The sequence below is a fragment of the Salvelinus alpinus genome, chromosome 16 (assembly GCF_045679555.1).
Source record: "Salvelinus alpinus chromosome 16, SLU_Salpinus.1, whole genome shotgun sequence".
Classification (NCBI taxonomy): Eukaryota; Metazoa; Chordata; class Actinopteri; order Salmoniformes; family Salmonidae; genus Salvelinus; species Salvelinus alpinus.
In genome coordinates, this window is record NC_092101.1 from 52,011,951 (window position 1) to 52,027,857 (window position 15,907).

The 15,907-nt window shown below is 49.1% G+C and overlaps 1 protein-coding gene across 2 annotated transcripts in view; it reads left to right on the forward strand.

Moving 5' to 3' along the window:
* The first annotated feature begins 302 nt into the window (after positions 1–302).
* Positions 303–15,907, forward strand: part of LOC139541665 (sushi, nidogen and EGF-like domain-containing protein 1) — a 138,579-nt gene continuing 122,974 nt past the window's right edge. Inside the window, exon 1 of one of the 2 annotated variants that reach the window (XM_071346579.1) lies at positions 303–1,154. In XM_071346579.1, coding sequence (XP_071202680.1) covers positions 909–1,154 — 246 coding nt within the window. In that variant the 5' untranslated portion in view covers positions 303–908. The remainder of the gene's footprint in view (positions 1,155–15,907) is intronic. The other variant, XM_071346580.1, reaches the window with a different exon arrangement.

A 15,907-nucleotide genomic window follows, 5' to 3' on the forward strand; every position in this document is an offset into this window, starting at 1 on the left:
AGAGGAGAGGGGAGTGGAGGGGAGGGTACAGCAGGGGAGGAGAGGAGAGGGGGGGTGATGGGAGGAGAGGGGAGGAGAGGAGAGAGGAGGGGAGGGTACAGCAGGGGAGGAGAGGAGAGGAGAGTGGAGGGGAGGGTACAGCAGGGAAGGAGAGGAGAGGGGAAAGCCTTGTCAGATAGTTTCTTTAAAGAACTCCTTTGATTATCATAGGTCCGCCCAGTGCTTATCCAGTTACTGGCCTCTCCTTTACCATTGGCCAATGGCCCCTCATTATGCGAGGTAGTGAATCCCCAGGGGCGTGGGGCCGAGCGGAGCTGAAAGAACTCCTTTGGCAGGCAGAATAGGGCTTTTATTGAGAATATTTCTAAGCTCACCATCGGGGACAAAAAAAATAAAACTTGTGTCGAATCACTCTGCTCCCCCTTTCTTTCTGTCTTTCCCTCATTTTATTTCTGTGAGACGGAGCAGCAACAGCACAGCTTACGAACCAACGAAGCACCCAGCAGAAAGCAGCAAGCAAAATGCAAGGAGTCTATCCCCTTGTCTCAGACAACCGGCACAACTAAGAGGGGCACAACAGAGAGAGCGAGAAAGAGAGAAAGAAAGAGAGGGACAGAGAGATTGGACGATTGAATTTAAAGGGCTGCTGTTGCTACATCTGTGGAAAAAATATCCCGTTCCTATCCTGTCTTGCTGCTACCCCAGGTATCCTGCCACCCCTCCCCTGCCCTCTGATACCCTCTGCCTGCCTTGACTGTCCCTGTCACCTCCATCCCTGAGAAAGAGTGAGAGAGTTTAAGAAGGACAGAGAAATTGAGACACAGAAGATTTAAAGGGCTGCTGGTGTTGTAGAATAAGAGATACTGTCCTGTCCCCCTCTTCTCCTGTTCTGACGAGAGGCTGAGGTCATGGTGATGGTGCCTAGAGCTGCCATGGTACCTGGAACCTTACTACCCTGCCTCTGCACCCTGCTCTGCCTGGATCTGCTGTTTCTCCCTGGGCTGGTCGAGCCGTCAGTGCCCCTGGAGGACTTCTACCCCTTTGGCCAGGACTGGGGGGATTTCCAGACGATCTCTCAGGACGATGGAGGCTCAGGCCTGGTGGAGATCTCTGTGGCGTTCCCCTTCTTCGGTGACAGGCACTCGGGACTCTACGTGAGTAAAGGAGAGCAGAGCGTGTGATTTATGCAAGAGAATGTGCTCTTTCATTCATGCAAAACCTGTTGCTTCAAGAGGTGTGTGTGTGTGTGTGTGTGTGTGTGTGTGTGTGTGTGTGTGTGTGTGTGTGTGTGTGTGTGTGTGTGTGTGTGTGTGTGTGTGTGTGTGTGTGTGTGTGTGTGTGTGTGTGTGTGTGTGTGTGTGTGTGTGTGTGTGTGTGTGTGTGTGTGTGTGTGTGTGTGTGTGTGTGTGTGTGTGTGTGTGTGTGTGTGTGTGTGTGTGTGTGTGTGTGTGTAAGAGAGAGACCTCAGGTGTGGGAGTGATATCGTGTCCAGCCCCCATAAACTGGAATCACAGTCCACCCTAGCTTTCTCATCTCTCTAATGCATCTGCTCTCCCTGCCTGTCCAGCTCTCTCATGTGCACACAGACACACACACACACACACACAAGAAGGAACGTTATCTGTTGTAAGTCTGTGTCAATAAGTCTGTAGAGAGCTGTTGTTTTTACTGTAGTGTATCGTAGCGAGAGAGAGCTTATGTAACATTTTAAATGTTGTACTACATTTTAAAACTGCTAATAATATCATATTTTAAACGTTGCTTTTCTCTTGAAAGATTTTGTGTGTGTAATGTTTACTGTCAATATCAGATTGTTGCTTTATGTTGTTGTTGTTCGTGATTCCAGAGAGAGAGAGAGAGAGAGAGAGAGAGAGAGAGAGAGAGAGAGAGAGAGAGAGAGAGAGAGAGAGAGAGAGAGAGAGAGAGAGAGAGAGAGAGAGAGAGAGAGAGAGAGAGAGAGAGAGAGAGAGAGAGAGAGAGAGAATGCTGGTTGGAGGAAGCTGAGTGGTTTGACAGGGGATTGTGATCCACAACAGTTCTTTGATCTGAGATTGTCTTGTATGGGGTTCAGTTCCAACTCATGGAGAGGCCAAAGCCCTTATAAATCAACACCACCTGTTGGGTGGTGCCTCCGTCCTCATTCATCTCCAATTCCCATATCCAATCCCCATCTCTTCTTCAATCCCCATCTCCTGTCCCCATCTCCCCTCCAATCTCCATCTCCTCTCTAATCCCCATCTCCCGTCCCCTTCCCTCCAATCCCCATCTCCCCTCCAATCCCCATCTCCCCTCCCCTCCAATAATCAACTCCCCTTCCGTTCCCTCCAATCCTCAACCCCCCTCCACTCCAATCCCCATCTCCCCTCCAATCCCCATCTCCTCTCTCCATCTCCTCTCCAATCCCTGTCTCGTCCCGTCCCGTCCCCTCCTCTCCAATCCTCATCTCCAATCCAATCCCCTCTCCTCTCCTCTCCAATCCTCATCTCCTCTCCAATCCCCATATCCCCTTTTCTCCAATCCCCATTTCCCCTCCAATCCCCATTTCCCCTCCAATCCCCATCTCCTCTCCAATCCCCATATCCCCTTTTCTCCAATCCCCATTTCCCCTCCAATCCCCATCTCCTCTCCTCTCCAAGCCTCATCTCCCCTCCTCTCCAATCCCCATCTCCCATCCAATCCCCGTATCCCCTTTTCTCCAATCCCCATCCCCATCTCCCCTCCAATCCCCATCTCCTCTCCACTCCAATCCCCATCTCCCCTCCCCTCCCCTCCAATCCCCATCTCCCATCCAATCCCCATCACTATTTCCCCTCCCCTCCAATCCCCATCTCCCCCCCCCTCCTCTCCCCGTCCGACTCCCCTCCAATCCCCATCTCCTTTCCAATCCCCATCCGACGCCCCTCCCCTCCAATCCCCATCCCCATCTCCCCTCCCCTCCAATCCCCATCTCCCCTCCTCTCCAATCCCCATCTCCCTTCCCCTCCAATCCCCATCTCCCCTCCAATCCCCATCTCATCCTCCTCTCCAATCCCCATCTCCCCTCCAATCCCCATCTCCCCTCCTCTCCAATCCCCATCTCCCCTCCCCTCCAATCCCCATCTCCCCTCCCCTCCCCTCCAATCCCCATCTCCCCTCCTCTCCCCATCTCCCCTCCCCTCCATTCCCCATCTCCCCTCCTCTCCCCTCCAATCCCCATCTCCCCTCCAATCCCCATCTCCCCTCCTCTCCAATCCCCATATCCCCTCCTCTCCAATCCCCATCTCCCCTCCTCTCCCCTCCAATCCCCACCTCCCCTCCCCTCCAATCCCCATCTCCCCTCCAATCCCCATCCCCATCTCCCCTCCAATCTCCAGCTCCTCTCCAATCTACATCTCCCGTCTCGTCCCGTCCCGTCCCCTCCTCTCCAATCCTCATCTCCAATCCAATCCCCTCTCCTCTCCAATCCCTGTATCCCCTCCCCTCCAATCCCAATCTCCCATCCAATCCCCATCACTATTTCCCCTCCCCTCCAATCCCCATCTCCTTTCCAATCCCCATCCGACGCCCCTCCCCTCCTCTCCCCATCCCCGACTCCCCTCCTCTCCGATCCCCATCTCCCCTCCCCTCCAATCCCCATCTCCCCTCCAATCCCCATCTCATCCTCCTCTCCAATCCCCATCTCCCCTCCAATCCCCATCTCCCCTCCTCTCCAATCCCCATCTCCCCTCCCCTCCAATCCCCATCTCCCCTCCCCTCCAATCCCCATCTCCCCTCCTCTCCCCTCCAATCCCCATCTCCCCTCCAATCCCCATCTCCCCTCCCCTCCAATCCCCATCTCCCCTCCAATCCCCATCTCCTCTCCAATCCCCATCTCCCATCCCCTTCCCTCCAATCCCCATCTCCCCTCCAATCCCCATCTCCCCTCCAATCCCCATCTCCCCTAAAAATCCCCATGTCCCCTCCAATCCCCATCTCCCCTCCAATCCCCATCTCCCCTAAAAATCCCCATGTCCTCTCCAATCCCCATCTCCCGTCCCCTTCCCTCCAATTCCCATCTCCCCTCCAATCCCCATCTCCCCTCCCCTCCAATCATCAACTCCCCTTCCGTTCCCTCCAATCCTCAACCCCCCTCCCCTCCAATCCCCGTCTCCTCTCTCCATCTCCTCTCCAATCCCCATTTCCCCTCCAATCCCCATATCCTCTCCAATCCCCATCTCCTCTCCTCTCCAATCCTCATCTCCCCTCCTCTCCAATCCCCATCTCCCATCCAATCCCCATCACTATTTCCCCTCCCCTCCAATCCCCATCTCCTTTCCAATCCCCATCCGACGCCCCCCCCCCCTCCTCTCCCCATCCCCGACTCCCCTCCCCTCCAATCTCCATCCCCATCTCCCCTCCTCTCCAATCCCCATCTCCCCTCCCCTCCAATCCCCATCTCCCCTCCGATCCCCATCTCCCCTCCCCTCCAATCCCCATCTCCCCTCCAATCCCCATCTCCCCTCCAATCCCCATCTCATCCTCCTCTCCAATCCCCATCTCCCCTCCTCTCCAATCCCCATCTCCCCTCCTCTCCAATCGCCATCTCCCCTCCCCTCCAATCCCCATCTCCCCTCCCCTCCAATCCCCATCTCCTCTCCAATCCCCATCTCCCCTCCTCTCCAATCGCCATCTCCCCTCCCCTCCAATCCCCATCTCCCCTCCTCTCCAATCCCCATCTCCCCTCCTCTCCAATCCCCATCTCCCCTCCTCTCCTCGCCCCATCCCCATCTCCCCTCCAATCCCCATCTCCCCTCTTCTCCAATCCCCATCTCGGCCTCCTCTCCAATCCCCATCCCCATCTCCCCTCCAATCCCCATCTCCTCTCCACTCCAATCCCCATCTCCCCTCCCCTCCAATCCCCATCTCCCATCCAATCCCCATCACTATTTCCCCTCCCCTCCAATCCCCATCTCCCCCCCCTCCTCTCCCCGTCCGACTCCCCTCCAATCCCCATCTCCTTTCCAATCCCCATCCGACGCCCCTCCCCTCCAATCCCCATCCCCATCTCCCCTCCCCTCCAATCCCCATCTCCCCTCCTCTCCAATCCCCATCTCCCCTCCCCTCCAATCCCCATCTCCCCTCCAATCCCCATCTCATCCTCCTCTCCAATCCCCATCTCCCCTCCAATCCCCATCTCCCCTCCTCTCCAATCCCCATCTCCCCTCCCCTCCAATCCCCATCTCCCCTCCCCTCCCCTCCAATCCCCATCTCCCCTCCTCTCCCCATCTCCCCTCCCCTCCATTCCCCATCTCCCCTCCTCTCCCCTCCAATCCCCATCTCCCCTCCAATCCCCATCTCCCCTCCTCTCCAATCCCCATCTCCCCTCCTCTCCAATCCCCATCTCCCCTCCTCTCCCCTCCAATCCCCATCTCCCCTCCCCTCCAATCCCCATCTCCCCTCCAATCCCCATCCCCATCTCCCCTCCAATCTCCAGCTCCTCTCCAATCTACATCTCCCGTCTCGTCCCGTCCCGTCCCCTCCTCTCCAATCCTCCTCTCCAATCCAATCCCCTCTCCTCTCCAATCCCTGTATCCCCTCCCCTCCAATCCCAATCTCCCATCCAATCCCCATCACTATTTCCCCTCCCCTCCAATCCCCATCTCCTTTCCAATCCCCATCCGACGCCCCTCCCCTCCTCTCCCCATCCCCGACTCCCCTCCTCTCCGATCCCCATCTCCCCTCCCCTCCAATCCCCATCTCCCCTCCAATCCCCATCTCATCCTCCTCTCCAATCCCCATCTCCCCTCCAATCCCCATCTCCCCTCCTCTCCAATCCCCATCTCCCCTCCCCTCCAATCCCCATCTCCCCTCCCTTCCAATCCCCATCTCCCCTCCTCTCCCCTCCAATCCCCATCTCCCCTCCAATCCCCATCTCCCCTCCCCTCCAATCCCCATCTCCCCTCCAATCCCCATCTCCATCTCCCATCCCCTTCCCTCCAATCCCCATCTCCCCTCCAATCCCCATCTCCCCTCCAATCCCCATCTCCCCTAAAAATCCCCATGTCCTCTCCAATCCCCATCTCCCCTCCAATCCCCATCTCCCCTAAAAATCCCCATGTCCTCTCCAATCCCCATCTCCCGTCCCCTTCCCTCCAATTCCCATCTCCCCTCCAATCCCCATCTCCCCTCCCCTCCAATCATCAACTCCCCTTCCGTTCCCTCCAATCCTCAACCCCCCTCCACTCCAATCCCCATCTCCCCTCCAATCCCCGTCTCCTCTCTCCATCTCCTCTCCAATCCCCATCTCCCGTCTCGTCCCGTCCCCTCCTCTCCAATCCTCATCTCCAATCCAATCCCCTCTCCTCTCCAATCCTCATCTCCTCTCCAATCCCCATTTCCCCTCCAATCCCCATATCCTCTCCAATCCCCATCTCCTCTCCTCTCCAATCCTCATCTCCCCTCCTCTCCAATCCCCATCTCCCATCCAATCCCCATCACTATTTCCCCTCCCCTCCAATCCCCATCTCCTTTCCAATCCCCATCCGACGCCCCCCCCCCCTCCTCTCCCCATCCCCGACTCCCCTCCCCTCCAATCTCCATCCCCATCTCCCCTCCTCTCCAATCCCCATCTCCCCTCCCCTCCAATCCCCATCTCCCCTCCAATCCCCATCTCCCCTCCCCTCCAATCCCCATCTCCCCTCCAATCCCCATCTCCCCTCCAATCCCCATCTCATCCTCCTCTCCAATCCCCATCTCCCCTCCTCTCCAATCCCCATCTCCCCTCCTCTCCAATCGCCATCTCCCCTCCCCTCCAATCCCCATCTCCCCTCCCCTCCAATCCCCATCTCCTCTCCAATCCCCATCTCCCCTCCTCTCCAATCGCCATCTCCCCTCCCCTCCAATCCCCATCTCCCCTCCTCTCCAATCCCCATCTCCCCTCCTCTCCAATCCCCATCTCCCCTCCTCTCCTCGCCCCATCCCCATCTCCCCTCCAATCCCCATCTCCCCTCTTCTCCAATCCCCATCTCGGCCTCCTCTCCAATCCCCATCTCCCCTCCCCTCCAATCCCCATCTCCCCTCCCCTCCAATCCCCATCTCCCCTCCCCTCCAATCGCCATCTCCCCTCCCCTCCAATCCCCATCTCCCCTCCAATCCCCATCTCCCCTCCTCTCCAATCCCCACCCCCATCCCCATCTCCCCGCCTCTCCAATCCCCATCCCCATCTCCCCTCCTCTCCAATCCCCATCTCGGCCTCCTCTCCAATCCCCATCTCCCCTCCCCTCCAATCCCCATCTCCCCTCCCCTCCAGTCCCCATCTCCCCTCCCCTCCAATCCCCATCTCCCCTCCCCTCCAATCCCCATCTCCCCTCCAATCCCCATCTCCCCTCCTCTCCAATCCCCACCCCCATCCCCATCTCCCCGCCTCTCCAATCCCCATCCCCATCTCCCCTCCTCTCCAATCCCCATCTCCCCTCCAATCCCCATCTCCCCTCCTCTCCAATCCCCATCTCCCCTCCTCTCCAATCACTATCTCCCCTATCTCACCGTGATCCTCCTCTTCGATGCCCCTCTCCCCCCCTTCTCTCTTTTATAACACTCTTCCGGACCAGGACATTCGGAGGTACCATGGCAACAATTGGCAAGGTCAAAGGTCAGTGTTCTAACATAAGCCTGTAGCCTCGAGCCAGGTGGAGATTGATGTGATTGAGGAAGTAGGGTGAGGTCAGTGATAGTGACAGAGTGAAACACAGAATATCAAGACTGTCCTGACATGACATGTGGCCTGTTTAGTTAAGCCCCCCCCCCCCAGTACATATAATTTAACTTTAGCTCCAGGCATTTGGGTGTATTGCTGGTGAGGTTAGTGTTCCAATGCAAATGACACACTACAGAGTCACACACAGACAGACACAGGGTCAGAAATACCAGGACAGGACATGACACGCCAGAGCTGTGCATCCTGCGTTATTACATCTAATACTATTTCCTCATTTAACTTGAGGTATGTGACTGTAGCCCTGCCCTTTCATGCTCAATACTATTACACTACTATTTTTATTTCACCTTTATTTTACAACGATAACAGCAATAAGCATAGGAGGCCTTTGGGTATGTCACATTTAACGACGTTGACGTTAAACCTGTCCGTATGAAATGTCCTGGTGTGTACTGTACTGTACGGTGCTAATGAATTGTGGCGCATCCTGCTACCTTCCAATGCTGTGAAAGTCAGAAGTGAATTTCTAGACGAGATAAGACAAGCCTGCATGTTGCTGTGCACTCAGATCTCTGATTTAGATTATTAGAGGTATGGTCGGAGTCCCATATGCCTCCCTATTCTATATGAAGTGCACCTATTTTGACCAGAGCCGTATAGAATGTCATTAGGGACTCAACCGCGATAAGGACCACGGAATGAGTGATAGGGGAGAGTGGGGTAAGTTGAGTCACTTTTAACATTTAGCGTCACTACGTCAAGGGAAATATAGTTTTTTTTTGCTGACAAAGATATCTACATATATTTCAGGATGTTGTGTATCCCTGGAAATATTAATGTAAATATTAAAGTTTTTAAACATTGCTTGTCCAAAAAAAAGTGCTTTCTTAGCTCAATTTGGGATAATTTGAGCCGTGGGACAGGGTAAGTTAAAACTTCTTGACGCTAGGAGGCAGAATATTTATGTTTGGAAAAATTACATTCCCAATGTAAACGGCCTATTTCTCAGGCCCAGATGCTAGAATATGCATATAATTGACAGATTAGGATAGAAAACACTCTAAAGTTTCCAAAACTGTCAAAATATTGTCTGTGAGTATAACAGAACTGACCTGAAAACCTGAGGAAATCCAACCCGGATGTGGCTCTTATTTTGAAAAATCACTGTTCCATTGCCTGCCTATCCTCCATTTAAAGGGATATCAACCAGAACCATTTGCAATGGCTTCCACAGGTTGTGAACAGGCTTTAGACATAGTTTCAAGCTTTTATTCTGAAAAATGAGCGAGATTTATCAGAACGCGTCAGTGGATGGCCAGGTGTCCTTTGATTAGTTCTTGCGCGCGAAAGTTGTTGCTCGACATTTTCTTTCTCTCTAGTATTGATAGTTTACCGTCCGGTTGAAATATGATCGATTAGTTATGTTAAAAACAACCTGAGGATTGATTATAAAAAACGTTTGACATGTTTCTACGAACTTTAGGGATACTATTTGGAATTTTCGTCTTCCCTTCATGACTGCTGGATCCTGTTGATTTCTGAACATAACGCACCAACCAAATGGAGGTTTTTGGATATAAAAATAATATTTATCGAACAAAAGGAACATTTATTGTGTAACTGGGAGTCTTGTGAGTGCAAACATCCGAAGATCATCAAAGGTAAGCGATTAATTTTATTGCTTTTTGGACTTTTGTGACCAATCTACATTGCTGCTAGCTGTTCGTAATGTTTTGTCTAGTGATCGATAAACTCACAAACGATTGAATTGCTTTTCGCTGTAAAGCATATTTTCAAAATCTGACACGATAGGTGGATTAACAACAAGCTAAGCTGTGTTTTGGTATATTTCACTTGCGATTTCATGAAAATGAATATATTTTTTTTTTTTTTTATTATTTGGCGCTCTGCAATTCAACGGTTGTTTACGAAAATGATCCAGTTAAAGGGGATCCGTGCGCCAAGAGGTTTAACCCACTGCTCCTAGGCCGTCATTTATAGATAAGACTGTTGTTCTTAACTGACTTGCCTAGTTAAATAAAGGTTACATTTATCTTTCTTTTTTTTTTACCTTGAATGCAGTTTCCGCTAAAGCGGCGACGTTGTCTTTAAATTTAAATCACGCTGTAAAGCTGAACTTCCACGATGTGGATTGAATAGATCCCTTAAAACATGTTACATCGGCCCTGTTGTTACCTCATATCCCAGTGATATTACACGCCTGGGAAGAAAACACTTCAATTTGCTCGTCTTGCCATTGGCTCAATTTGCTCGTTTTGCCATTTGCCATTGGCTCAATTTGCTCGTCTTGCCATTGGCTCAATTTGCTCGTCTTGCCATTGGCTCAATTTACTCCATGGTCATTGGCTAAACTTAACTCAAGGCGAATATTTTGACTATATTGGCCCATACAGCTACAAGGATTCACTTTCATGCTAGGTTTAGGACGTCCTATTGAAGCTTATAGAAACCAAACTAGAAGAATCATATAGATCTTATAGAAACCAAACTGATGTATAGAAGAATCTGAAGTAACTACTTTGGTCTAGATACAGTTGAAGTCGGAAGTTTTCATACACTTAGGTTGGATTCATTGAAACTCGTTTCTCAACCACTTCACAAATGTCTTGTTAACAAACTATAGTTTTGGCAAGTCAGTTAGAACATCTACTTTGTACATGACACAAGTAATTTTTCCAACAATTGTTTACAGACAGATTATTTCACTGTATCACAATTCCAGTGGGTCAGAAGTTTACATACACTAAGTTGACTGTGCCTTTAAACAGCTTGGAAAATTACATAAAATTATGTAATTTCAAGGCCTACCTTCAAACTCAGTGCCTCTTTGCTTGACATCATGAGAAAATCAAAAGAAATCAGCCAAGACCTCAGAAAAGAATTGGAGACCTCCACAAGTCTGGTTCAACCTTGTGAGCAATTTCCAAACGCCTGAAGGTACCACGTTCATCTGTACTAACAATAGTACACAAGTATAAACACCATGGGACCACGCAGCAGTCATACTGCTCAGGAAGGAGACAAGTTCTGTCTCCTAGAGATGAACGTACTTTGATGCGAAACGTGCAAATCAATCCCAGAACAACAGCAAAGGACCTTGTGATGTTGGAGGAAACAGGTACAAAAGTATCTATATCCACAGTAAAACGAGTCCTATATCGACATAACCTGATAGGTCGCTCAGCAAGGAAGAAGCCACTGCTCCAAAACCACCATAAAAAAGCCAGACTATGGTTTGCAACTGCACATGGGGACAAAGATCGTACTTTTTGGAGAAATGTCCTCTGTTCTGATGAAACAAAAATAGAACTGTTTGGGCATAAAGACCATTGTTATATTTGGAGAAAAAAGGGGGAGGCTTGCAAGCCGAAGAACACCATCCCATCAGTGAAGCACGGGTGTGGCACCATCATGTTGTAGGGGGTGCGTTGCTGCAGGAGGGACTGGTGCACATCACAAAATAGATGGAGCCATGAGGAGGGAAAATTATGTGGATATATTGAAGCAACATCTCAAGACATCAGTCAGGAAGTTAAAACTTGGTCACAAAGGGGTCTTCCAAATGGACAATGACCCCAAGCATATTTCCAAAGTTGTGGAAAAATGGCTTAAAGACAACAAAGTCAAGGTACACTAAGCCCTGACCTCAATCCTATAGAAAATTTGTGGGCAGAACTGAAAAAGTGTGTGCGAGCAAGGAGGCCTAAAAACCTGACGCAGTTACACCAGCTATGTCAGGTGGAATGGGCCAAAATTCACCAAACTTATTGTGGGAAGCTTGTGGAAGGCACCCCGAAACGTTTGACCCAAGTTAAACAATTTAAAGGCAATGCTACCAAATTCTAATTGAGTGTATGTAAACTTCTGACCCACTGGGAATGTAATGAAAGAAATAAAAGCTGAAATAAATAATTCTCTCTACTATTATTCTGACATTTCACATTCTTAAAATAAAGTGGTGATCCTAACTGACCTAAGACAGGGAATTTTTACTAGGATTAAATGTCAGGAATTGTGAAAAACTGAGTTCAAATGTATTTGGCTAAGGTGTATGTAAACTTCCGACTTCAACTGTACATGCATCATAAAACCTCTAACACAATAAATTCATTTTACTTGGTGAAAATCTATATTTTGGAACTAACTTGCTTACGACTTTTCCCATGAAATGTTGACCTCCCAGGGTTAAAAGTAGAAGAAATTTCTTCTCCATGTGAGATTCCCTACATAACAAAGAAATGATGGCCCTAATCATAGAATAATCATAGAATTACATGGAATAACCATAGAATTACATGGAATAACCATAGAATTACATGGAATAACCATAGAATTACATGGAATAATCATAGAATTACATGGAATAACCATAGAATTACATAGAATAATCATAGAATTACATGGAATAACAATAGAAGTACATGGAATAACCATAGAAATACATGGAATAACCATAGAATTACATAGAATAACCATAGAATTACCATAGAATTACATGGAATAATCATAGAATTACATGGAATAAGCATAGAATTGCATAGAATAATCATAGAATTACATATAATATCATAGAATTACATAGAATAACCATATAATTACATAGAATAACCATAGTACAAGGGTTGCTCAATTTACCCCATGAGAAAATATTGAGATATCGTATGATGGCATATGCGTTTGAGTGGCTGAACTCACCCCAAGAGATGTTATGATCTGCGTTAGTTAGTGCTGTAGAGAGAAGTGTCGTGTCTTTGGCTATGCCTGTAACGGCAGATGTCCTCCTCTTCGTCTGAAGACAAAGCCGGGGATCGAACCCAGGTCTGTAGCCATGCCTCAAGCACTGTCACAGGGATTCTTTGTGATGTTTGTTGGCAAAAATGATTGATTTTTCATGCCAATTGTTTTACGAAAATGCACTGACGAGGGGAAAAAGTTTGTTGGCGTGTTGCTTGATTGATTCATATTATGTGGAAATAGTGCAGTGATTGGTGAAAGTTGCAAGCCCTAGCATATTATACACGAGAATTGCTGATTTTGCAAAACATTTTGCGATCGAAGAATGAAAGAATCCTGGAGGAACTGGCAAAGGGTGAATAAGAGGTAACAAGAGGTAACTAGAGGTAACTAGGAGTCAGGTCTGATTATAATTCATATGTCACTTAAGATACGTGGTCCTTTGTGGCTCAGTTGGTAGAGCATGGTTGCTTGTAACGGGTAGTGGGTTGGATACCCTGGACCAACCATACGTAAACTGTAAGTCACTTTGGATAAAAGTGTCAGCTAAATGGCATATATTATATTAAGACATCAAAGGCTGTGGCAGCCAGGCATTTGAAATTACAGTCACGCTTGTTTTCAAACTGTTAGCTGAATCAATTAACGTCTCTCCCGCAAACTATTCATGCCACATTGTGAGCTCTCACTCGCTCTCTCTCTCTCGCTCTCTCTCTCTCTCTCTCTCTCTCTCTCTCTCTCTCTCTCTCTCTCTCTCTCTCTCGTGAGATGAGAGACAAGCTTCGGTTCTGAACAGTTTCACTAAACACAGTAATGTCTTCCTCCTGGAGAGGTCCATTCCAAGCCTCAGCTCCATGGCAACAGTAGAAGCTGTAGAACCAAACAATTTGAGGTGGATCTAGAAAGTTGTCTTACTGTATTATCATAGTTTATCCCCTTAAGACACAGTATCTCCTGTATGCTCAAGTGTTTCCCCCCCAAAACCCTTCAGTTCTCCACTGCTCCCTACAAAGAACACTTAACCCTCTCCCTCATACGACAGATACTTTGAAAACATTGCCATTTTCAGCCTTGTCTTTGCCGTCCTGTACTTTGTCCTGTACTGTAATGTGTATGCATACCTTTCCCTTTATAGCAGCAAAGAGGAATGGCTTTGAAGACGGTCACTCAGTCAGAGCCGCCTAGGAAAGTGATAACTGAACCTTAGTCTCAGCCTGGTCTGTCTGTTACCTTTTCCTGTAATCTAGTCTCAGCCTGGCCTGTCTGTTACCTTGTCCTGTAATCTAGTCTCAGCCTGGCCTGTCTGTTACCTTGTCCTGTAATCTAGTCTCAGCCTGGCCTGTCTGTTACCTTGTCCTGTAATCTAGTCTCATCCTGGCCTGTCTGTTACCTTGTCCTGTAATCTAGTCTCAGCCTGGCCTGTCTGTTACCTTGGCCTGTAATCTAGTCTCAGCCTGTCCTGTCTGTTACCTTGTCCTGTAATCTAGTCTCAGCCTGGCCTGTCTGTTACCTTGTCCTGTAATCTAGTCTCAGCCTGGCCTGTCTGTTACCTTGTCCTGTAATCTAGTCTCAGCCTGGCCTGTCTGTTACCTTGGCCTGTAATCTAGTCTCAGCCTGGCCTGTCTGTTACCTTGTCCTGTAATCTAGTCTCAGCCTGGCCTGTCTGTTACCTTGTCCTGTAATCTAGTCTCAGCCTGGCCTGTCTGTTACCTTGGCCTGTAATCTAGTCTCAGCCTGGCCTGTCTGTTACCTTGGCCTGTAATCTAGTCTCAGCCTGGCCTGTCTGTTACCTTGTCCTGTAATCTAGTCTCAGCCTGGCCTGTCTGTTACCTTGTCCTGTAATCTAGTCTCAGCCTGGCCTGTCTGTTACCTTGGCCTGTAATCTAGTCTCAGCCTGGCCTGTCTGTTACCTTGTCCTGTAATCTAGTCTCAGCCTGGCCTGTCTGTTACCTTGTCCTGTAATCTAGTCTCAGCCTGGCCTGTCTGTTACCTTGTCCTGTAATCTAGTCTCAGCCTGGCCTGTCTGTTACCTTGTCCTGTAATCTAGTCTCAGCCTGGCCTGTCTGTTACCTTGTCCTGTAATCTAGTTTTAGCCTGGCCTGTCTGTTACATTGTCCTGTAATCTAGTTTTAGCCTGGTCTGTCTGTTACCTTGTCCTGTAATCTAGTTTTAGCCTGGTCTGTCTGTTACCTTGTTGTACTGTTGCAGGATAACCATTGCAGGAGAACTGTTGCAGGAGAACTGTTGCAGGATAATTTGTGTGTTAGGTCACCAAGCGCAACATAGCTTCACCGTGTAAATCAGCTATAAAGATGTGTTGGCATCGAGTAATTGTCTCTGGCCCCCTCCCAGTTAGGGGGAGTGATGAGCTCTACAGCAGAGTCTCATAACTCAATCGCTGGTTGAAAACTGTTTTCTGCCCCTCCCAAAAGATAGAATTTGTAGATAATTGGACCTCTTTCTGGAACTCACCCACAAACAGGATCAAGCCTGGACTGCTGAGGAGTGACAGACTCCATCCTAGCTGGAGGGGTGCTCTCATCTTATCTACCAACATAAACAGGGTTCTAACTCCTCTAGCTCCACAATGAGATAAGGTGCAGGCCAGGCAGCAGGCTGTTAGCCAGTCTGGCAGCACAGTGGAGTCTCCCACTAGCACAGTCAGTGTAGTCAGCTCAGCTATCCCCATTGAGACTGGGTCTGTGCCTCGACCTAGGTTGGGCAAAACTAAACATGGCAGTGTTTTGCCTCTTAAGGATCTGCCCCTTTTTTTTCCAATTTTCACCTGAAATGACATACCCAAATCTAACTGCCTGTAGCTCAGGCCCTGAAGCAAGGATATGCATATTCTTTATACCATTTGAAAGGAAACACTTTTAAGTTTGTGGAAATGTGAAAGGAATGTAGGAGAATATAACACATTACATCTGATAAAAGATAATACAAAGAAAAAAACAACCGTTCTTTTGTATTTTTCGTACCATGTTTTATTCCAGTCCAGGTGCAATTTATATTGTGGCCACTAGATGGCAGCAGTGTCTGTGCAACGTGTTAGACTGATCAAATGAACCATTGCATTTCTGTTCAAAATGTTGTATCAAGACTGCCCAAATGTGCCTAATTTGTTTATTAATAACTTTTCATGTTCAAAATTGTGCACTAGAGTGGGTTGAGTCACTGACATGATCTTCCTGTGCGGGTTGACACCCCACCTCAGGTTCGTGCCGTGGGGGAGATGGTCGTGGTCTATACTTGTCCTTGTCTCAGGATGGTAAGTTGGTGGTTGAAGTTATCCCTCTAGTGGTGTGGGGGCTGTGCTTTGGCAAAATGGGTGGGGTTATATCCTGCCTGGTTGGCCCTGTCCGGGGGTATCATCGGCCAGTGCCAGAATGTCTCCCGACCCCTCCTGTCTCAGTCTCCAGTAATTATTCTGCAATAATTTATGTGTAAGGGGCTAGGGTCAGTCTGTTATATCTG